General features: G+C 52.1%; 5 protein-coding genes across 5 annotated transcripts; 2 read left to right on the top strand and 3 right to left on the bottom strand.

Annotated features, from left to right (window-relative positions):
- Window positions 1–2,360: 2,360 nt before the first annotated feature.
- Window positions 2,361–4,210, top strand: M431DRAFT_510891 (hypothetical protein). Its single transcript, XM_024919554.1, has one exon. The coding sequence runs from the start codon at window positions 2,431–2,433 to the stop codon at window positions 4,015–4,017; it is 1,587 nt and encodes a 528-aa protein (XP_024771418.1). The 5' UTR covers window positions 2,361–2,430; the 3' UTR covers window positions 4,018–4,210.
- Window positions 4,211–4,995: 785 nt separating this feature from the next.
- M431DRAFT_92386 (hypothetical protein) lies at window positions 4,996–7,353 on the bottom strand (the record flags this gene model as incomplete). Its single annotated transcript, XM_024924347.1, has 1 exon — window positions 4,996–7,353. The coding sequence occupies one exon, from the start codon at window positions 7,351–7,353 to the stop codon at window positions 4,996–4,998; it is 2,358 nt and encodes a 785-aa protein (XP_024771417.1).
- A 5,235-nt stretch (window positions 7,354–12,588) lies between these two features.
- On the bottom strand, window positions 12,589–13,866 carry M431DRAFT_8068 (hypothetical protein; the record flags this gene model as incomplete). Its single annotated transcript, XM_024922971.1, has 4 exons — window positions 12,589–13,172; window positions 13,236–13,565; window positions 13,630–13,756; window positions 13,819–13,866. The coding sequence occupies 4 exons, from the start codon at window positions 13,864–13,866 to the stop codon at window positions 12,589–12,591; spliced, it is 1,089 nt and encodes a 362-aa protein (XP_024771416.1).
- Window positions 13,867–15,347: 1,481 nt separating this feature from the next.
- On the bottom strand, window positions 15,348–16,627 carry M431DRAFT_8067 (hypothetical protein; the record flags this gene model as incomplete). The annotated part of the gene is made up of 4 exons (XM_024922970.1): window positions 15,348–15,413; window positions 15,554–15,932; window positions 16,184–16,303; window positions 16,608–16,627. The coding sequence occupies 4 exons, from the start codon at window positions 16,625–16,627 to the stop codon at window positions 15,348–15,350; spliced, it is 585 nt and encodes a 194-aa protein (XP_024771415.1).
- Window positions 16,628–20,434: 3,807 nt separating this feature from the next.
- On the top strand, window positions 20,435–20,896 carry M431DRAFT_52029 (hypothetical protein; the record flags this gene model as incomplete). The annotated part of the gene is made up of 1 exon (XM_024920423.1): window positions 20,435–20,896. A coding segment is annotated over one exon (462 nt), but the record flags the coding sequence as incomplete, so codon positions are not given.
- Window positions 20,897–20,974: the final 78 nt, after the last annotated feature.

Genomic DNA, 20,974 nt, shown 5'->3' with positions numbered 1-20,974 from the left:
AAAAAAAAAAAAAAAAAAAAAAAAAAAAAAATCTACAGCACGGGGATGCAAGGCGGTGGAGGTGGAAAACGAGTCAACGCAAGCATGTGCAATCTTGACGTTTTGAGATGGGAATGACAGCCGACCAATAGGGGTGGCGGATTGGCCAACGATGAATGATAGCGAACTACTTTAGTAGCGTTGTAGTAGCATGGCAGGAGAGGAAACGAGATGAGAGAGATAAAGAGAAAAAGAAAGCGAGAGCTATGCGGTCAAGGACGTAATAGGATGGTGCGTAAAAAAGGGGGGAGGCTTTGAATGAAGCAAAGACCAAGTCAAATCATTCAAGTAGTTCAGGATTCAAATAGATTCGACGACGGAGCAAAATCAGGGCGAAGAGAATAAAAGGATTCATAGACTTAAAAAGCACCGGGCTGTGACAGACAGCCGAGCCACCCGGCGCAGCGCCAAAAGCTGAAGCTGTGGCCACCGAACCGCTGGATCTCGAGTCCGTTGCGTGATTGGCCGCCGCCGTTTAGCTGGCCAGCTAGAGCTTACCGTCGCCTCCAGATCTGAACAAGGCAGCTGGGCTCAGATCTCATTTGGTATCTTGCGTCGTCAGGATTTGGATGGAATTCCAATGAGCTAAGCCTGCAGCAAGGAGCCGCGCCATGACCAAAGGGCTGGCCGTCGATCCCCTTTGCAAGTGTCAGGTATTCGTCATCGATGAAAGTCATTCATCATCATCATCATCCTGATCCCTTGCGGCGAAACGAAACAAAACAAAAAACCAACATCAAATCAAGTCGCACAGGGAGAGAGATCCCTGGCTCATGCTGCGGAGAAGCGAAGCCCCCCAGCCTCCAAGTTTCGTTCCGCAGACGAAAGCGAATAGAGAAACAAAAACAGACAGGGGATGCCTGGGCTTCTGGACCTCGTTCAACCAGCATGCAATTCGAGGGACCCCCATAATTGATTTTTCATCCTTCTCATGTGACAACGGAATTCAAAGAGCGGGAAAAGGCCTCGACGGCGCGCTTAGCGATTCGATCCGGGCCCCGGTTTTCCCCATTCCATCACATTGATTCTCCATGGACCTCCGGACTTCCGCAGGCTGAGAGACCAAAGAGGCCAGCTGAGCGAGATATTTAGAGTGGTTTAGAGAAAATCAAAGGGGAAAAAGTGAGGGGAAAGAATGGAAAGCATCGAGAGCCAATTCCGTGCATAGGCTTGATGACCTCATCAACCCCGGAGAAGCTGCTTACGTGTGTCTCAGGTTCGGCCGCTGCCGACTATTGTCTGCCCTGTTCCTAATTATAGGTGACCACAGGCCGCTAAATGAACTCGAGGCGGCGTATAAGCTTATGCTCCTGGGCTTGTAGTAGAGATTCCATCTAGCCAATTGCTTTCTTCAGGGTCCGCGGATATTCCCATCTGGGCATATGCTGATGCATTGCGTGGGCCCGCTTGTGCCTGGAATATCCGATAGATTCCATTCATGCCAAGCGCTGCAAATGCCCATTGAAGCAAGAGGCCTGCAGCTACTGTACGAATTTGTATCGCGAGTCCCAATTTGGCGGCCATGCACAAGACATCCAATACTGTGTACTCAATTGCCATTTCAATTACGGGTACAGTAGCAGATGTAGACGTAAGAGAATTTATATTACTGATTGAGTGACTTGGCTATTCACCGGCAAGGTGTTTATCTCATGCAACAGTCTCTGCAACATGCAAGCAGCTACAATTACTCGTATGCCTGTCTAGTATTGTCCGGACCACTCGGTATCGCCATTGACCATGCTCCTGTCCCTACCCATTCGAGGCATAAGAGGCACAATAAGCTCGCAAATTTCCGAATGCACCTTGTAATTCCTCAAACCCAAACAGCCTTGCCATTGTCAGCCTCATGATATGTAATAATATCAAAATGCATATACTTCCCCGTGGACCAGGATAAGCAACTTTGTTTCTCCTCTTTTCATTATCTTATTCTCGAGTCATGTCACCATCACCAAGTAATACTATAGTGCAAAACTATTCCCTCCCAAACTGACCGTAATCCTCCCATCAAATGCATCCACACAAAAAACATGCAGAACATGTTACCAAAAAGGCTTCTCTTATCCCATCTCCAACATTGTGACCAACAAGAAATGACTAAATGCTGCTCTTGTCCAAGCCTCGGCAAAACGCCGCCCGCCCAATCGGGCCACTCTGCCAGGCATCGTTTTAGATCAGCTCCCGCTTAGTGGCCAATCCCTTCCATGCTTGCGTCAACTTCACATCACCATTTGAACCACCACTCAAGAAAAGAATTGAGCCTTTAACCTCAATCCCTCTTTACCAATAATCAAATCAACTTGCAATTGTTACAGCCCTCGCCGCTGGCACCCAATGCGGACAGCTCTCCTCCTCTCCCCTCCGTAATCCGCTCACCACCTCTCCGCCATGACGACGCTCCAGCCGCGCCCGCCCTACTCAGACGCCGAGCTCGCCCAGCTCTACCCGCGCCAGCTTCACCTCCAACAAGTCCAAATCCTCCTCCGCCACGGCGAGCGAACCCCCATCAACGCCCGCTTCGGCAACGCCGGCCTGCCCGCCTTCTGGCCCTACTGCAGCGCCGTGCGCCGCCTCCGCGCCGCCGTCCTTGGCCCCTCCGGCCCCGGCGCCGAGTCCGTGTCCACCTTCTCCGAGGTCCAATGGCGCCGCCGCCTCGAGACTTTCGATAACAATGATGCCGCTATCCCTGCTTCAGGTCCAAAGGGAGAGCTTGATTCTCTTTGTGACTTGGGCATGTTGACGGATCGTGGGCGGGAGACGACGTACGCACTTGGCACAAGACTCAGGAAGCTCTACGTCGACCACTTGGGTTTCTTGCCGGCTAGCATCAAGGACGCCGACTTCATCTACCTCCGCACGACCCCGATCCCGCGCGCCCTCGAGTCCATGCAGCAGGCCTTCTTCGGGCTCTACCCGCCTCACACCCGCGCGCCAGACTTCCCGCCCCTGACCATCGTCTCCCGGAACCCCGCCGACGAGACCCTCTTCCCCAACGACAGCAACTGCCGCCGCTTCGCCTTCCTATCACGAGCTTTTGCCCAGCGCGCCGCCGACCGCTGGAACGACACCGAGGAAATGGCCTACGTGAACAAGAAGCTCGCGAAATGGATGCCCGCCGACAGCCCGCGCATCGCCGTCGACTCCCGTCCGCGCCTCATCGGCATCATGGACACCGTCAGCTCAACCATGGCCCACGGCCCAGCCACACGCCTCCCCAAGGAATTCTACGACCCGAAAGCCCGCAGCATCATGGAGACGATTGCCGTCGAGGAGTGGTTCGCCGGTTACAAGGAGAGCCAGGAGTACCGCGCCCTGGGCATCGGCTCTCTGATGGGGGACGTCGTCGCCCGCATGGTTTCCACCGCCGAGCGCAACGTGCCGCCTCCAGACGAGGAATTCGTCCAGACGCCCGGCCAGCACGGCACTTCTTCTTCCACCATTGACGGCCTGAAGAGCAAGAATAAGAAGAATGACGGCGATGATGATGATTTTCGCTTCGGCCTCAGCGGCTGCCACGATACTACCCTCGCCGGCATCCTCGCCAGCCTAGGCGCCTTCGGCAACGACGCCTGGCCCCCCTTTACAAGCCACATTGCCATCGAACTTTTCCGCTCCAACTTCGACACCGACAACACAAACACCACAAACAAACCATCTACGTCCCTCCTCTCCTCCCTCTGGCCCTCCTCCCCCAAACCCACCCCCATAGGCCGCAAGCCCACCTCATCCCTCACCCCGCGCGAAAAGGAGTCTCTGCAGGGCTACTTCGTGCGCCTGCGCTACAACGACACTCCCGTCGTGATCCCCGGCTGCAAGACCCCCGGGAACCACCTCGACGGCGATGAGTCCTTTTGCACGCTCGCAGCGTTCAAGGCCATCGTGGACAAGTTTACGCCCAGGGACTGGAAGGGCCAGTGTCATACTAATGTTAAGGCGCCTGCGTTCCCTGAGAAGGAGGAGCTTGCTGGGTATTGAAAAGGCTTTTTTGGTACTTAGTTTGGTTAGTTAGGTAGTAGGTAGTTGTAGATGTAGTTGTAACTGTTCCGAGCGAGTCTAAAAGAGCCAACATGGAAATCCTCCAATCTTGCCTCTTTGGCTCTCCGCTAGGCTTCAAAAGAGAGAGAAAGAGAGGCCTATGAAACCAGAAACATCATCTGTAATATGCCAAGATGAAGGAAAAATCATGGCGAATGGCGTTAAAAGTATACATGATATTTGTTATCTAGGCGACTACTATGTGTGTAGAACAAATTTAGACAAACATCTTAAAAGCACAAGACACGGCCATCACATTCACTCAACAGCAAATATCATCACCAAATACTCATAGTCATGGTCTTATTCAATTGTATTAGTCGATACCCGACCCGCCGCAAAACTCCATAACGACATACATGCAGATGTTTCTCATCCTCCTCCCGCCCTACAAATTACCAACCTCGGCCAGCCCCTCAGCCGTCATCACCAAGGGCCTGGCCACTCCTCCTCCCATCTTGGTTTCCCATCTTTTATATTCAGGAACTCGCCTTTCCGAGCCCTTTCATCATTTCCCACTCCATTTCATGCTTCCTACTGGACAAGCCATTGTTCGTCAAACGGCTCGCTTGGATATTGCATATCTTTCGCTTAGCCAAGTGCTAATCTTGCAGTTTCTTCTTCTCAACGCTTCTGGGGATCATTTCAGGGGAATTGGAAAATAGTAAAAAGAAAAAAGAACAAAAAGAAAAAATAAAGGGTTTGAACATGGTACACCGAAGGAAGTGATTATGGAAATATTGGTAAAAAGAAAAAAATGAAGAGGGGGAATGAGGAATCCATAAACAAGATTAAGGACAAGGCGGAAAGACTCCAAAGCAATTATAACAAATTAGGTAAACCCTTCCCCCTAACCCCACTCTGTTCATATGCGTGAGAAGTCCAACAAGGGACTACTATCATGTCCTTGGCCCAAACTTAATTGGCCACTTCCTCTTCTACCCAGCCATTGAGGCCTCCCTGAATAGCCAGGCCATAGCCAGAGGCTCCCATGCCACCGAAGCTAGCTTGGTAGTGGTGGCCACGCCTCTCGCCCGTGCTGCCGTTGCTCTCTGAGGGGCTGATGCCTCCGTTCTCGAACCCGGGGGCCAGAACCGGAAGACTAACAGCGCGGCTGTGCTGGCCACGTCCGTTGCCGGGGGCAAGCAGGCCGCCAATGGTGGGGGCATTTGACATGGAGCCGTTCATGGAGTAGCCGTTGGAGATGCTAGCTGACTGACCGTGTCCACCGATGGGGCCCTGCTGGGGAACATCCATTGACAGATCATTTGACTGGGCAGTGTTGAACAGAATGTTCTGCTGCACAGACATCTGCTGCTGCTGCTGCTGTTGCTGCTGAGCTTGTTGCTGCATGTGGTTCAGGTACATTGTCAGCGGGTTGCTGTTAGCGTTGAACATGGCTGCCGCCGGCTGTGGAGTGTTCCCGTTTGAGGGCGAGTTGCTGTTCTGTGAGCCATTGGGAGGTGGCGATGAGACACCGTCGCCGCGGGGAGATGAGCTCTGCTGGACCTGGCGAGGGGGGTTGCCGCATCGATCCTTTCCAAAGTTGACCTTGAACTTCTTGTACTCCTCCTTGCCGCGGATGGCCTCGATGGCCTTGATGGCGTTGGCAATGTTGGTAAAGTTGACAAAGGCGCAGCTCTTTTCGCGAAGAGCGTTGACCAGCTCAATCTCACCATACTCGGTGAAGTCCTGGCGCAATCGTTCCTCTGTCCAGGTCTCGTCCAGGTTGCCGATGTAGACGTTGCGCGAAGCACCACCACTCACAGCGAGAGCAATGGCGGGCGGGAGAGCACCAGAGTGCTTGCCCCAGCCAATCTTGAGTCTGCGGTTGTGAATCATCAGGCCCTGCAGGTTGCTGAGGGCATAGAATGACGCAGCAGCTGTGGGGTCGATGAAAGTCACAAAGCAGATGTGCTTGTCGGGAATGTAGCGGATGTGGTGCAGCAGACCACCTCGAACCACGTTGCAAATCTCCTCAATCGTAGTCTCCGGGTGGATGTTACCTAGGTAGATGGTTCGGTTGCCAAGGTTGTTCATGCCACCAGCGCTGGTGGCAACGGCCGCGGCAGCCACCGACTGCTGAGCGAGAGCGTTGGAGATGAGATCTCGATCGGCGCCGGTAAGCATGTGTGCGTATCCAGGGGCGATGCCCAGGTACTGAGCTGCGTTTTGCTGCTGCGTCTTGGAGACGTAGGCGCATCTGTCCTTGCCGTAGTACACGCGGCGAGGGGCTTGCCACTTAGCCTCCTGAGGCAACTGGGTGACAGCCTTGATCGCATTCGCAATGGACAGGTAGTGGATGAAGGCAATGCTCTTCTCGCGAACAATCTTGATGGTATCAATGGCACCAAACTTGCCGAGATCCTCGCGCAATTCCTCATCGGAAATCTCCTCGGGAAGGTTGCCCAAGTAGACATTTCGGGAGGCACCAGACTGCTGGACGGCAAGCGCCACAGATGTTGGGACCTGAGACGGCTTGCCCCAGCCAACCTTGATATCCTGGCCCTTGATGCACAATTTCTTCAAAATGGCATCCGAGTGGAAGTGGGTGGCGGAGCTGGCATCGAGGAAGGAGATGAAGGCGCAGTTCTTATCGGGGAGCAGGCGGACGGACTCGATTTGTCCACTCCGGACGTGACCCAGGATCTCTTCAGCGCTGGTGTCGGGAGGGATGTTGCCGAGGTAGACGGTTCGGCTGGTTCCCGTAACGACGCCGGCGCCCATGGAAACGGGAGAACCAGGCTGCATAGAGCTCTGCATGTTGAAACCAGTGGGCGACTGGGGAGGGAAGAACTGAGGCGCTCCATAGGTTGAGGGAGAAACCAGAGCCTGGTAAGACTGAGGAGACATGCTGGGCTGCACGGGGCTCGAGATGCCACCGTTGTGCTGCTGAGCATTGGCCTGCTGATGCTGAGTCTGCTGGAAGCCAGACAGTCCCTGGAACTGGGGGCTGCCAAAGGCGGCCGGGCTTCCAGGCTGAAAGGGGCTGCCCAGGAGCAGCTGCGAGGGGAGCAGAGGCGTGAATTGCATGTCAAAAGCCGTTCCCGGGGTCATATCATGGCCATTGGGCTGGTTCTGGTTCATGTTTTGGGTGTTGAGCGTGGGAATGTTGGCGCGACGAGGGTGGCGGTCAGCGAAGCCCGAGATGTTGGAGGTGAAGGCTCCATGCGAGAAGCCAGTATCGCTGTTGGAGGGCTTGGAGGCATGGCCGAAACGCGCGCCATTGGCACCGGTTGGCGCTCCCTGGCCAGCATTTCCATTAAGCTCCTGCATCCCGAGAAGGTGAGGGGGGACGAGAGAGTCCCGCCCAGCGTGACCGAGAACAGCCGTTTTGAGAGATTTCGACGTGCCTGGAAAAGGCACGAAAGGGTTATGCTGGAGGAGGTTCGAGCAGCCGGTTGTTCACGGGAGCCCAATACAAGAATTGCTGACGAAGATGTAACTCTTTTATGCAGAAACAATGTATAAATAGCAATGCGTCTTCTTCGAGGTAAGTCACGAGGTCCACCACAGATCAAACCGCTGTACCACAGGAAAAAAGGGGGTCGATGAATGGATGGAGGTTATATGTATGCAAAGTGACTTTTGTTTTTGATTTCGAATCCAAGCAGATTATGAACTGGAAGCAATCGAAGGTTGAATATTCAAGAATCGCAAATATTAAAACGGCAATATGCAAGCTCCCAGAGACATGAAAACGAGGCGAACTGGCGGCGTACGAGTAAGCAAGCAGTCGCTGCGACAAGACGGGATGCGATTGAGTGAATAAAGCCGCCACGGGGAGTATATCGAAGAGTGTCGGTGAGCGAGGGTAGCAAAGCTAACAAGAACGAATAGACAAGGTCGCAGGGTCCTCGGGATGCGAAGAAGCGGATTAGTCGAGCAATAATATTAGTAAGAATATGGGCAGAACGAAGGTCGCGTCGCAGCAAGACAAGACTTGATCCAATATCCAATATCGACGGCGGACAGGACCCAATTGGCTTTCCAAGACTGCGATTGACAACCTAGACCGTTGGCTCGGGACAGTCCAGTCGATCCAGCTGGGGAAACGACGCGGTGGATGTTGAACAGTCTAGGGCCTGGCGCAACTAAATTGTAGGAGCAAGATCGGTAGGACCGGGGGGGGTGAAGGGGAGGGAGAAGAAGAATAGGAAGAGGAGTAAAGGTAAGAGGCAGAAAAGAGAAGAGGAGCAACGATGGAGCAAATGAAGGCAAAGAGTAATAAGAATAAGGGATGAAGAAAATAACGGGCCACCGGCGAGGCGTGCTCAGCGGCAGTTTTTTCTGGAGCAGAGCGCCAACGCGAGCAAGGGGCCGGAAGGAGAGAAAGATAAACTAGAACCCTGAAAGGCTAGGAGAGAAGGAAGAAAAAGAGGGCCAGCAATGGGAGCTCGTACAAGTACAGGAACGGAACAGAAGTAGGAGGCGGAGGAGGGAAAAGAGAGCGGACAGCGACCTGGACCAGACAGGAGAGGAGAGGAGAGGAAGCGAAAAGAGAGCGACGAACAGAGGCCAGGGGGCGGTTTAGTCGCTTCTGTTGGTGTGGCCGAGGGTTGGAGTACTGGTACCTGGCACGACGGGGGGCGTAGTGCGAGGGGAGGTAGCGGGTACGGGGGAGCATCGTGGCGAGTGCGGTTGGGGGAGAGCAAGAGAGGTAGAAGCACCTGGGATTTTTGTCGGGGCGAGCACCACCATCTGTACCGGTACGAGCTGCTACGAACTTGGCACTACCAGAACCTTACTAACCTACCCGTTCAGGTGGCAGGAGGCGTGCAGACTGAACTGAACTGGGCTGGAAGCAGAGAGCAGGAGACAAGCACAAGCACAAGCATTGATGTACCAACTTGAGGATGTTACAAGCATTTGCCGATACGGCGCCGTACCTCTTGCGTACCGCAATGACCACCTGTACTTTGTCTACAGCGGACACTCTGCCCCATGGCGAGGGTATCGGCGGTACCTGCCGATGCCCGCTGGCTCTGTACCGTACCAGTACCTGTACCTGTACACGCCGCTGCAGCGCAGACGCGGTGGTACCTGGACCTGGGCCAGAACCTTTATTGAGATGGACAGTTGCCCAAACGGGACGGGGATGGAATTGGCTGCGGTGGTAGTTTAATGACCCGGCGCAGGGGTTGCATCTGCTGGACCCGGCGCTACTGGAGAGGGACTGGCGCGCGGTTTAGGGGTTGCAGTGGCGTGCAGTGCCTGAGCGGCAGGGGGGAACGCTGGAGCCCTTTGGGGGGAACAACTTTCTCAATGGTGCTGCCGAGAGCGGCCAGCTTTGTACCTTTGCATAGTGAAACAGCTGTGGCGGTACCGTGCAATTCAGCCAGCGTTTCTTTTCCCTTTAGCGTGGTGGGGCACGGGAATGTGGCCTCTTCTTTTTTTTTTCTCTTTTTTCCTTTTTCCCCCTCTTGACTGCTTGTCGTTCGTCGTCGAATATTGAAGAAATTTGGGGGCACACTTGGTCTAATACGAACATGGTGGAGACTTGTCTTGTACACGTACACGTATCCAGTCCATTGCGAAATGCAGGTACAGCTACGGACACGACGATTAAAGGGCCACCGATAGGAGCAGATGAGATGCGCCCAGAGAATGGAACTGGGCGCCTTTGATGGGGATTGGTTCGAGTACCCGTACAGTACTACCTGTAATGTACTCGTACGTACGAGCGCAAAGTACTGCAAGTATATAAGCCGGATGCGGCGTCCACTCTGGGTTAGCAGTGCTGCAGCGACAGGTACAGGTACAAGGCTCGGAGTCTCCATCCACTGCTGTCAGACGGGTCGAGTGAACCATTGGAGGAGTGCCCTGTGGGAATACAGCGTGGCATGAATGGGCTCCAATTCAAATTACAGGAAGCACGCTCATGTGTTGACCTGCATGGTGCAAACTCTAATGGGCTCGTAAAAGACATCAAGATGATTGATGGGTTAGACAACGCACCAAAAGACATGTGGCCGACCTGAGGCTGAGGTACGTAGCCCCAAAAAGTTACGGGGTATGAGTACACGAGAGCAAGAAAAGGAGTGACAGGTGTACAAACGGTACCTGCTGGTACTCGCACCAAGTTGGCGATCCAGATCCATCATTGCAAGTCTATGGGGAGCTAATATTAAAGAAAGCCACCAGACTGGGCCCCAGCTAATTACATTGGACTTGCTTGCTGAAGAGAGATGGATGGATGGATGTAGACACTATTTTCAAGTCGAGTCAATGTGAAAGTGAGGTGAAGAGAAGGTAGCAGCGATGACAAGAATGGCCTCCCATCCCATGTCATGCAATGCCATGCCATGCCATGTTGCCGGAGTGCTGAATCACCTTCAAAGGAACGGCCGCCGCCTCCTTACTCGGGCACAGATCCCTATTCCAGCTGGGGGACACAAGACGGGCCTCACACAACCAAAGGAACCCCCAATGCTACCTGACATTACATTACCTTCTTCTAAAAGGAGAGTCACCGGCAGACCTTGGCAAAGCAGCCAGGCAGCTGCAAAATTTCCCTCCCGCGTGCGTATTCGTGCATCAATAATTTATAATAATAAAATAATAAAATGCTAATTATAATAATCACCGGTCAAATCTTCTTCTGCATGTGCTTTTTGGGCTTCTTCTCCTGGCCAACAATTCTCACCGCCACGCATCTTGTCTCTCTCACCTGCAGCCATGGCCGTCTTCTTGCTCCATCTTTGACCGCGTTCTAGCGAATTCCATCCATAATTTCGCCGCCCTCATGCAGGACACCCCCCCTCATTGTCATCTTATTCATCCCGTTCACTAACAGGTACTAAATAACCCCCCCGTAAACGCCTTGTTCGCGTATTTGCTGTGGCTAGAATCTAGTGCCCTGGCGGTAGGCTCTTCAGTCTTAGTATGGCCTTTGGCGCATTCCGAGCTCGTCAAGGCAACCCTGGAAAAGCACACCGAAGCTACAGGTTGGTACTAGGTGGCACGACCAGTGGCGGCAGAGTTGGGCACAGGGTTGATCCCGTATCGATTCGATGCCCGTGTCGTGTGTTGCTTCATTTCCTGTGCAGCTGATGATGGTGTTACTAGTATGAGTAGCCCTTTCTTTTTTGTTTCTTCATATGTCCCTTTGGAGAAATGAGGGCCACCGATTGCATTCAGGAACAGGGGCTCGAGCCAACAGCGCCATTGTGAGCAGTTGAACGGAAGCGGATGGCCCATCATCACGACATCTACAAGCAAGCAATTGAACACGCTGTACTGAACAAACCAGCCCGCGGAGCCCCGAACAGGCCTCTGAGCCGTGGATGAAACCAGAAGCCCCAAAAGTCGAAACTGCACGACGGCTAGATCGGAAAAGGCGTCTGTGGCTATGGCATTCTGATACCGCTGCTTGCTTACAGCATAACGGAGCACCCAATATTACCTGCATCCCGTCCTTTGAAGACAGCACGAGGCGCTCAACCTCCATGTCTCGGAGAAATTAACCTGGGGACCCTTCCTTTCGTACGAGCACACAATCACTGAGAACAATGGGGGTGGCCTGAGAAAAAGCAATTGGAACCGTATTGCCGTATAAGCATGTGGCGATTCTGCAATCAAAAAATCAAATTGATCGATTCATTTTGCACGCAGCGCTTTAGCCGCTTCGAGCGGTAGCTACAGCTAAAACTCCGCATTGGAGCAGTGGCCGTCTGCTGGTACCTTGCATAGCCGCTCCAACGCCAACAAATGCGACGACGAGATTTGATGGGTTGATGGGCATCCATACTTTTTTTGATTTGATGAGAGGGTTTTTGTGGCGATGCCATGTGGGATGGAGCAAGGCCTGCAGTTTCTGCATGGATATCTGCATTAATCTGCATTGACGCGGGCTTGCTGTTTGATACTATATTTATACTAATTATAAACTGCATCGACTTATTATCCGGATGCATGTGCATGTAACAAGCCTGAACCTCATGCATGCAGTTACGGCGACGGCAATTTCTAGACCACAAAGTCATGCATGATACAGGTAGGGTAAAGTCTTTGTAGCTACTGATTGAAGTGAGTGTAAATCCACAACTATCAATGTCTTCTTTCTTGTGGCGGTTTCGGTGATCAAATCGTCAGCGGTCTATTCGCTGAATTCGAAACACTCACTCCTTGCATATCACCTGCATTCAGACTTGCTAGCTGAATGCATTGACAATTAGTTTCAAAGAAACAATATTCATTCATATTGACCAATGAACAATAATGCATTACTACTATATCTATTCATTCTTTGGAAAGTATCGTGTGTACCATTTATGGGAAACCCTTAGTCACCGGTAGAAAGGGAGAGCCAATACGGTCTCCTATATCCCATGTCGTCTACATATCTCTCTCCATTAAACACTATCAGCATCATCGAGACAACATAGAATCAAAGTAACAAATCATTCAGTCATAAATCATGCAGCAATTGCCCCTCCAAACCCAATGCCAGCATCCAACCTCCATATATCCCCAATCCCAATCCCAATCCCACTTCAACTTCAGCCCATCTCAAAGCTCATCCTTCCCCCCAACACCCTTCACCCTCCCCATCTCCCCCATCCCCCTCTTCACAATCGAGCTCAACATCTCATACACCGCCTGCGCCGCCGCCAAAGCCGTCTCCTCGCCCTGCCCCTGATACGCCGGCGCAACCTCCACCACATCCGCCCCCACGACGTTCAACCCCTCGATATCCCTCAGGATCCGAATCAGCTCCCTCGTCGTCCACCCGCCCGGCTCCGGCGTACCCGTCCCCGGAGCAAAAGCCGGGTCCAACACATCGATATCGAGGGACAGATACACCGGGTCCTCCGTGCCCAGAGTCTTGATGATGCCGTCGACGATGCCCTTGGTGCCCACTTCATCGATATCATCCGCCGAGAACCGGATCCAATTCTGCGCCGTGTCATCCTCATTGTCGAAATTCGTTACGCCGCTGAGCCGTGTGCGAAGACCAGCATGCACAGATTGCTCGTTCGTGGCGTTGGACAAGAGGCCTTCCTGGTTGGCCATCCAGAACATGGACCCGTGGTTGAAGTGAGTCGCCCCCCAATACGACGGATACGCCGCCGGATCCCAAGTATCAAGATGTGCTATTTTCAACCACCACCGTGATTAGCATCTCTCAAACGCCCTTCAAAATTTGCAAAACCCACCATCAAAGTGAAGCACCCTCACAGGCCGTCCATAAATCTCCTTCAACGCCCTCAAAGCCGGCAGCGCAAGACTATGATCCCCTCCCAACGTAATAATCTTCGGCCTCGCACTCAGCGCCGACACAGTCCCCCTCCCGCCTAGCTCCTTAAATGCCTGCGTCATCTGCTCCCTCGCAATGTTATTGTCAAACGGCGTAATAGTTATATCGCCGCAATCCACAATCTTGGCCCAGTTCTGGTACGGGTTGATGTTGGCGCGAGGGTTGAAGCCTCGAAAGGCAGTTTGTCGGGATGAAGCCTGGCGGATGGCTCTGGGGCCGAAACGCGCGCCTTGGGGAACGTCAGTCTGTGTTTCATGTTTTGATTTTGATTTTGGATGAGGAATAATGTTCACCTGGACGGTAGCTCACAGCTGTGTCGAAGGGCGCTCCGACAATGGCAATGTCGAATTTCTCAGCGGGATTGGTCAGGCACTTGACATAGTCCAGGTGCGCAAACGCTCCAAACCCAGTAAATGACCACTATAAAGTTCAAGAGTCAGTATTCCATCTTGTTCTAAGAGCGCCGTAGAACGATTTCTCACATCGGTTCCCCATTTGCCTCCAGCTCGGCCAGCTCCTCCTTGGTCCATTCCCTCTCGTCATGCCTCTCATGGCTACGCCCTGCGGATAAACTTCCCCAGAAGAGCCAGCTGAGAAGCACAGCCGTCTTCATGTTGATTTACTGTGTATGCACTCGTCTCTACCAGTTGAAATAACAAAATCCTCAATTTATCAGCTAAAGCAAAAATGATGATGATAAAAAACAACTCCAAGTCTACCTGAAAACAGTAAGCACTCCAACCCAATATATATCTCCCCTCTTCTACACAAAACCGGCGCCACCCGCCAGCCAGTCTAGCACATAAAAATACCATCACAAATCATACAGAAAGAAGCTACCACCTAGCATGTATGTCTAAGTCAAGTCAATTCCAATACAAGTTTTTCTCCCCCCCCATTCGAAAAAGCTGCATCCATTGGTCGTTGGATTTAAAGCAAAAGCAAACGGTGGAGAACCCCCTCCTTCGGATTCCATGCAAAATTGAGCCCGAACTGCCCTTTCGGGAGGAGGCAGCCCAGCGCCGATTGGAGAGAATAAAAAGATGCAGCGCCGATTGGAGAGGAATAAGAGATGCAGTGCTGATTGGAGAGAATAAGGAATGTAGCGCTAATTGGAGAGAACAAAAGGATGTAGATAGCCTCAGCCAGTGGTGACAGATAACGCCCTTTGATGTACAGTTGACCCTTCTATTGCTGTCAACGACGCCCAACGTTAACCATAAGCCCAGAGTTCTGCTGATCCATCGGTATAGATGGGGCATTTTCCTCCTAGTGCCATGGGGCAATTCTTCATGCAGTTGACGCATTGATGAAGAAACGCGGGGGGAAGACTAAAAGTAGTCCAGAATCTATTCGATTACTGTTCTAAATATCACTTATCGAGTAGGGAGATCTTGGCCCCCAAATCATCTCACATGCGTTAAATAGCTTGGCATCAGAAGCAAGAAGAAAAGGAAAGAAAAAAAACCTGGGCATAACAAAAGGTCCGGTCAATTTAACTGCACTCCTAATCGCCAAACTTCCCTATCGAAACATGCCTGTCTGCATTTTATAAGTTCCCTGGCCCAAAATATAGAGAGAAACGAGAATAGACGGGAACGTAGATCCGGCCTCTGGTCTCGAGGCCACTGAGCAATGACAATAACGGAGAAGCACGGGCAAGGACTGCCGACAACGGAGCAGGCCGCATATCTAGGAAGCTCTTCGCCACTGCCCTCTCCGTGCCCATCGCGGACGAGGTCTTGCTTTTGCCATGACCAGGCACAGGGGAAAAATCCATCGCACGATTTCCTTGACGGAAACAAGTAAATCACGACCCCCTATTTGCCAGTGATATCAACCATCGTGGGTAGGCAAGCCCAACTCGTCCAAGTCTATCAACCCCGTCCAAACACAACCACCGTCTCCAATTGACCTCGTCCATGTATCCAGAACCCTTCCCTTCTGGCCAACTGACCATCGAGTGAAACAATGGCAATATCCTATGACGCAATTTCCTGAGACTCATGGTTTATAGAACGAGACACTTGTGGGATTTCTTCTTGGGCGCGGGGGGTTCCAAAGCAGCAACAATGGCCTAGAACGGGGTTTGGTTAGCGCTGAATTTTTCAAATACAGATAGATTCTCTCTCTCTCTTTCTCTCTGTTTATTCTCCTTCGGTCTTTCTTTGTTTCTTTTTTTCTCTCTTCCTCACGGACTGCTTCATTGCGACATACCTCATCAAACACATCCTTGAGCTTGAACTGCGTCAACGCACTGCACTCGACATATTTGACCGCGCCCAGGTCCTTCGCCATACGCTCGCCGTCCTCCTTGCGGACAGGAGACATCTTCTGCTTGGCAAGCTTTTCTCGGACGCTGGGGTCGTCTCGCAAGTCGACCTGGGTGCCGACGATGAGGCAGGGGACACCGGGGCAGTGGTGGTGGACTTCGGGGAACCACTTTTCGCGAACGTTTTCAAACGAGGCAGGCGAGGTGACGCTGAAGCAGACGAGGAACACGTCGGTTTGGGGATATGAAAGGGGACGCAGCCGGTCATAATCTTCCTGTCCTGCCGTATCGAAGAGTCCCAGGGTATACGGCTCATCACCAATCCTATTGAGCGCCAGTCAGCGATTGAGTCCCTCGGACCAGGTCATTTGGCCCAGCATAGAGATTTGCCAGGAGGCGTGTTGGGCCATCTCTCCACCGCATGAGATTGTTTGATTTATTTCTTGCGTCTCTTTTTCCATCGTCGCTTGATGCGCGGTGGCAGAAATCAATCGACCAAAAGTCAAAAAGTCTTTTTTTCTCCTGACTTTTCCCTGGCTTTCTCTCTACTAGGAAATGGGGGGAGGGCCACTCACATTACGGTGACGGCATAGTTGTCGAAAACGGTCGGCACATATTCCGAAGGGAATTTGTTTGTGGTGTAGCTGATGAGAAGACATGTCTTGCCAACGGCACCGTCGCCGACGACAACGCACCTAGAAGCGAATTGCAGGGTTAGCCATCATGGAAAATGCAACTTGGTCGAGATGTGCTGCGGCAGGAGAGGAAGAGGGATCGCAGCTTCATTGACCGCCCCCTCCCTGTCAGCAGGTCGGGGATAGGAACGAAGGCATTTGAAAATGCACGACGACCTCGTAAAGTGCCGGCATCGCAGGCTGCTCTCAGGAGGAGGAAGACGACAAGAAAAAAAGAAAAAGGCAGCAAGAGGAAGCGAGGGAAAACGAGGCAGACGCAAAGGGGATTGGAATGCAGCATGGCAGAGGGGCTTGCAGATCGTACTTGATGGTTGCGACCACCATGGTGGTGCTGCTTATGCGGTTCCTTGACGAAGAGGGAGGTCTGACGACGGAGGGCAGGATGGAGGCCGAGATGCCTTATCGCAGCGCGTGCCGCGGGGAGGGAAGATGCGAGGACGAGGTTTTGATGGCTGCGAATTGAGGCTCTGGAGTTTTGAGGTTGAAGATTAATTTGGCGGGAGAGAGTCAGTCGTAGTGACAGTAGCAGCAGCAGTAGCAGCAGCAGCCAGCAGTAGCGGCGGTGGTTGGTCAAGGTAATAGGCTGGATAGGCCAGTAAGTGGATGCGCTTGGGCGGGTAGGCGGGCTTATCAAGAGGGAAAATGGCCTGCTCTGGCTTTGGTGGGAAGCTTGTCACGATGGGGGGGAGAGAAAGTGAGGTGAGGCGAGAGGAGGCAAGTTCCGGGGGGGGAGAGAGCAAAGGCTTCAGCGCTCTCAATGCTGGGTATGGAAGGATGGAGCCTGCCTTGGGGTTGGTGCTGAGGACAGGAGCAATGAATCGAGTCGAGCGTTGTCCAATGCTTGCTTAGGTGATGTGCTATGTTTCTTAGTACCGGTGGACAGGCAGTCTAAGTAGCACCGAGGAGAGCAAGCACAGTAACCTGTTAGGTCTGGTGTGTAGGACCACAGGCCAGTCCAGTCCAGTTCAGTTGAATACAGGACGAATTAGCCGGGCTGGCAGATGCCTTGAGGCCTGTCTGGGTGCTGTGGTGCGTGTGCTGGCCGAACTCGACTGGGGGGGAAACTGGGGGGGCGAAGAGGAGACGGGAAGCTTTTGGCGGAGCTTGGCCTCGTTTGGGCGAGATGGTCAACTGCTAGCAGCTCCCGTCACCGAGTAGTACGCAGCAGTGCTAGTAAAGTTCAGGGCATGCTAACAATGGAACCAGTACGGAGTACAGTAGCCAGAGACACACAAAAGAAGACCCGACGGGGTTGGTGATGGCTGGCTCGGTGAAGCAGGGTGATTGGTGGGGATTTGCGCCTGGCCCTCCGCCAAATCGATTGATTGATTTAGGTGATTGATTGATTGATTTTGTCGAGCAGAGGAGTTGGCGTCTATACTCTTCCTGTCCACTACTATGATACGCTACTAATGGATACATACTCATTTGATGCCATCAAATCAATACTAAACCAGTTCCCGTGAATCCTTCTCAGCAGCCTGCATCCCATTGCCAATTGGATGCGTGCAGCATGCACTCAGGCGGGTGGCTGAAGGGGGGGATTAGGCTAGCAGTAATTGGGGGGCTTGCTCAATGCGCGACAACGGCGGACCGGGGAGAAGAAGAAAAGAGGCTGGTTCGCTGAGCTTGCGCTTGGCTGATTTGCCAGGAGGAGGCGGTTGGTTGGGTCATGTCGCGATTAAAGGAGAAGAGGCACGAGAGAGAGGGAGAGCGGCTTGGACTTTACACACAGGCCATGTCGTACAGCATCACAGGGTCCTCACAAGCACTCGTGCTGGGCTGTACAAGATGCTGTCTCTGTCAAAGTGGCAGCCCGGGCACGGCCTTGTTTGAAATGGATGGAATGAGTCCGGCTGCTCCAGGTATTCATTACTTTGGACCAACTGAAACCGTCATACATCCACCTACACATCACTGAGCTCCCACTCGGTACCCGGTACCAGGAATAACGTTGTGGAGCGCAGCCAGAGTTGGCGTGAAACAAGGGATATCAGAGCAAAAGCAGCGTTTGCGCTCTCGATTTGTTTGCAAATGCAGATTGCTACAGAGAGATGACGTACATGGCCCATTGCCTTACAAGCTTTGCACATGTACTACTGTACGGAGTAAAGGTATCTGAGCTCTCACATCTCAGATTAGTACTGAGGAAACATCAAGTACTACCAGGCGGTTGTTGGCTCTGTTTTTGGCCTCCTTTCTCCATGGCCGAGTAACACAAGATTGCGTGCTCTCAACGCCACACAAACCAGACCCTTTTGACCGACACACATTCGAGTTCTACAACGCAAAACTGTGGTGCAGCCCTCCAAAAATCAACAATCAAAGAAGAAACAGAGGTCAAAGCAGGGAAGCCAATCGCCAGGATCGTGCACTCGGGGCTCCTTCCGGGCCCCTTGCAAGCCCATCTGCCAAACCAGCTACTGCAAAACCCAGGTTTCAGCCCATGCAGCCAGCAGTGAGTGGCTATGTCTACTCCGAAATGCCCGTGATAGGCAACAAAAAAGAGAGGAATGAGAGGAAGAGAAGACGACGAACGAAGAGATCGATACAAAATCAAATCTCGACATTGTCATCATCTCGCTGAGAGAAGATTGTACCAGAGCGCGTGCCTCTTACAGGCAGGGGAGCAAAAAGAAGCGATACGTGTGACTATTTTTAACGGCCAAGCATCAAATCTCTCCCTATCACAGACGCTCCATGCCTTCTTCTGGCGTTCAGACCCTTGATTTTTCCTCGTCTAACGGCGCACGTGAGCTGCCTCCTTAACGAGATATGCTTTTTTTCTCCTAGCGAGCGTTTCCCGCCATCTAATGAAATCACCGTTGTGGCTTCTTTTCGTGTACTCTCCTTCACATCCCTGTCTCGATCTGCCGGCGTGAAATGGAGCACCTCCGTTGGAGCTCTAGCTTTGACGGCCGTGTAATTAAAATGAACGAGCTCACTACCAACAAAGTTACAATATCACAGCCGTATCTATACTTCATACTCTCACTAATTCACATGTTGAGATACGTAACAAGTACGGCTGGCGTTGGGGACCCCCCGTCCTCTCATCTATCTCCTGCGTCGGCAATCAAACATAGGTAATCTCCTTAGCACGGTACGAAACACACCAGACGGCAATCATCCGATTGTTTCCAAGCCACAGATGTAGTTGCTAGTATTACCTCGTATGGAGCCGTGCTTGGTAAAATGAAGGGGAATTGTAGATTGCACGTAGCCGCCATATGCATCTGACCACACCCAGATTCCCTGTCGTGTTACTCTGCAAATGCACTTTTGCAGTTCACCGGTTTCGGTGAGAGCCGTTTAAAGCTTGAAAGGGTGTCGTCGTCTTTTTTTGCATGTGCGAACCCTGAGGATGGTGTAACGCGTCTATATTCTAGATCATGGTGGCGGGAGATGAATGCAATTGGCCGCGATTCCACCGCGGCTGCCATGAGCTCTGTGTCAGGATTGTGTAATGTGATTGCTCGCCTTGTATTCCAGAGTGTCGGGGCGCCTGTTGCTAACAATAAGGATGGGTTGATGCAGAAAATGCGAATTACACACGATGGCTACCTTACATGCAGTATTTCTCTCCGGCGAGTTCTACCCTACACTTTATGATTTATGATGCATAGCCTAGGACGGCATCGACAGACAACAGAGCTCCTATGACACCTATAATCTGTGCTTCGAAAGGCATCTACATATGTTTCTTCTTTACATCTGATGAAATGATGAGGATATCAATGGGTGCGGTATATGGTGGTGGGTAAATAGAGCCTCGAACTAGGTTTGTAGTATAGTCGTGCCTTTGGTCATGGAAGCTTTGATGGCTGGTTTCGTATTCCACGTAGCTACATCATAACAGTTTTTAAAAATCGCGAATTATATGAGCCATCGATAGAATTCTATACTTCTCCCCTCTTTGTAATTCTATATATAGGCGGATTTCCAAAAACAACACCGTGGCAATCCGCTCCCAGAGAGCAAGATAGAGTTTAAGATTATATCGTCGAATGAGGTGGCTCAGCTCAAACCCCCACCACGAATCCCGAGCCTCGCCCTTTTGACGTCAACCTCTCAACCTCAACCTCAACCTCACACCTCACCCAAATCTCCCCAACCAAAAAAAACCTCAACATGGAGCAGCAACACATCGACTCGCTCTTGGAGCGCTATCTAAACCTAATAGACGAATACTCGCGCCTGCGAGAGGAACTATCGAAGCTTCAGGCGGGCGTGTTTCAGAACATTGCCAGAGCCAACTTTACTGGCGAGCGGGGCATGAGATATGGCCAGGACCACTATGACGAGAGGATGCGTGCATTAAGAGTGTTGGATATTGCGCCTGGAGGAGACGATGTACCTATTTTCACAATCAAGAGCTTAAAATCTTCGGCGGATGACGAAGGTCAGAGAGAGGATGAGAAACGTGAGGACAGTTCTGATGGAGACAAGGCGGACACCCAAGAAAATTCCGAAGCCAATCCTAAGGAAGAACAGAACCCCGAGGACCAAGGCGAAGAGAAAGAGAAGGAGGAAGAGATAAAGACAAAGAAGGCGACCAACAATCCTCTGCGCTGGTTCGGCATCTTGGCTCCCGCTCCCCTTCGAACAGCCCAGACTCTCTCTATCCAGGCCGTGGAGCAGGTCATCCCGCGACTCATCTCTGTCAACGCC

The sequence above is a fragment of the Trichoderma harzianum genome (genome assembly GCF_003025095.1).
Source record: "Trichoderma harzianum CBS 226.95 unplaced genomic scaffold M431scaffold_11, whole genome shotgun sequence".
Lineage (NCBI taxonomy): Eukaryota > Fungi > Ascomycota > Sordariomycetes > Hypocreales > Hypocreaceae > Trichoderma > Trichoderma harzianum.
This window is presented reverse-complemented; position numbering and strand designations above follow the sequence as displayed.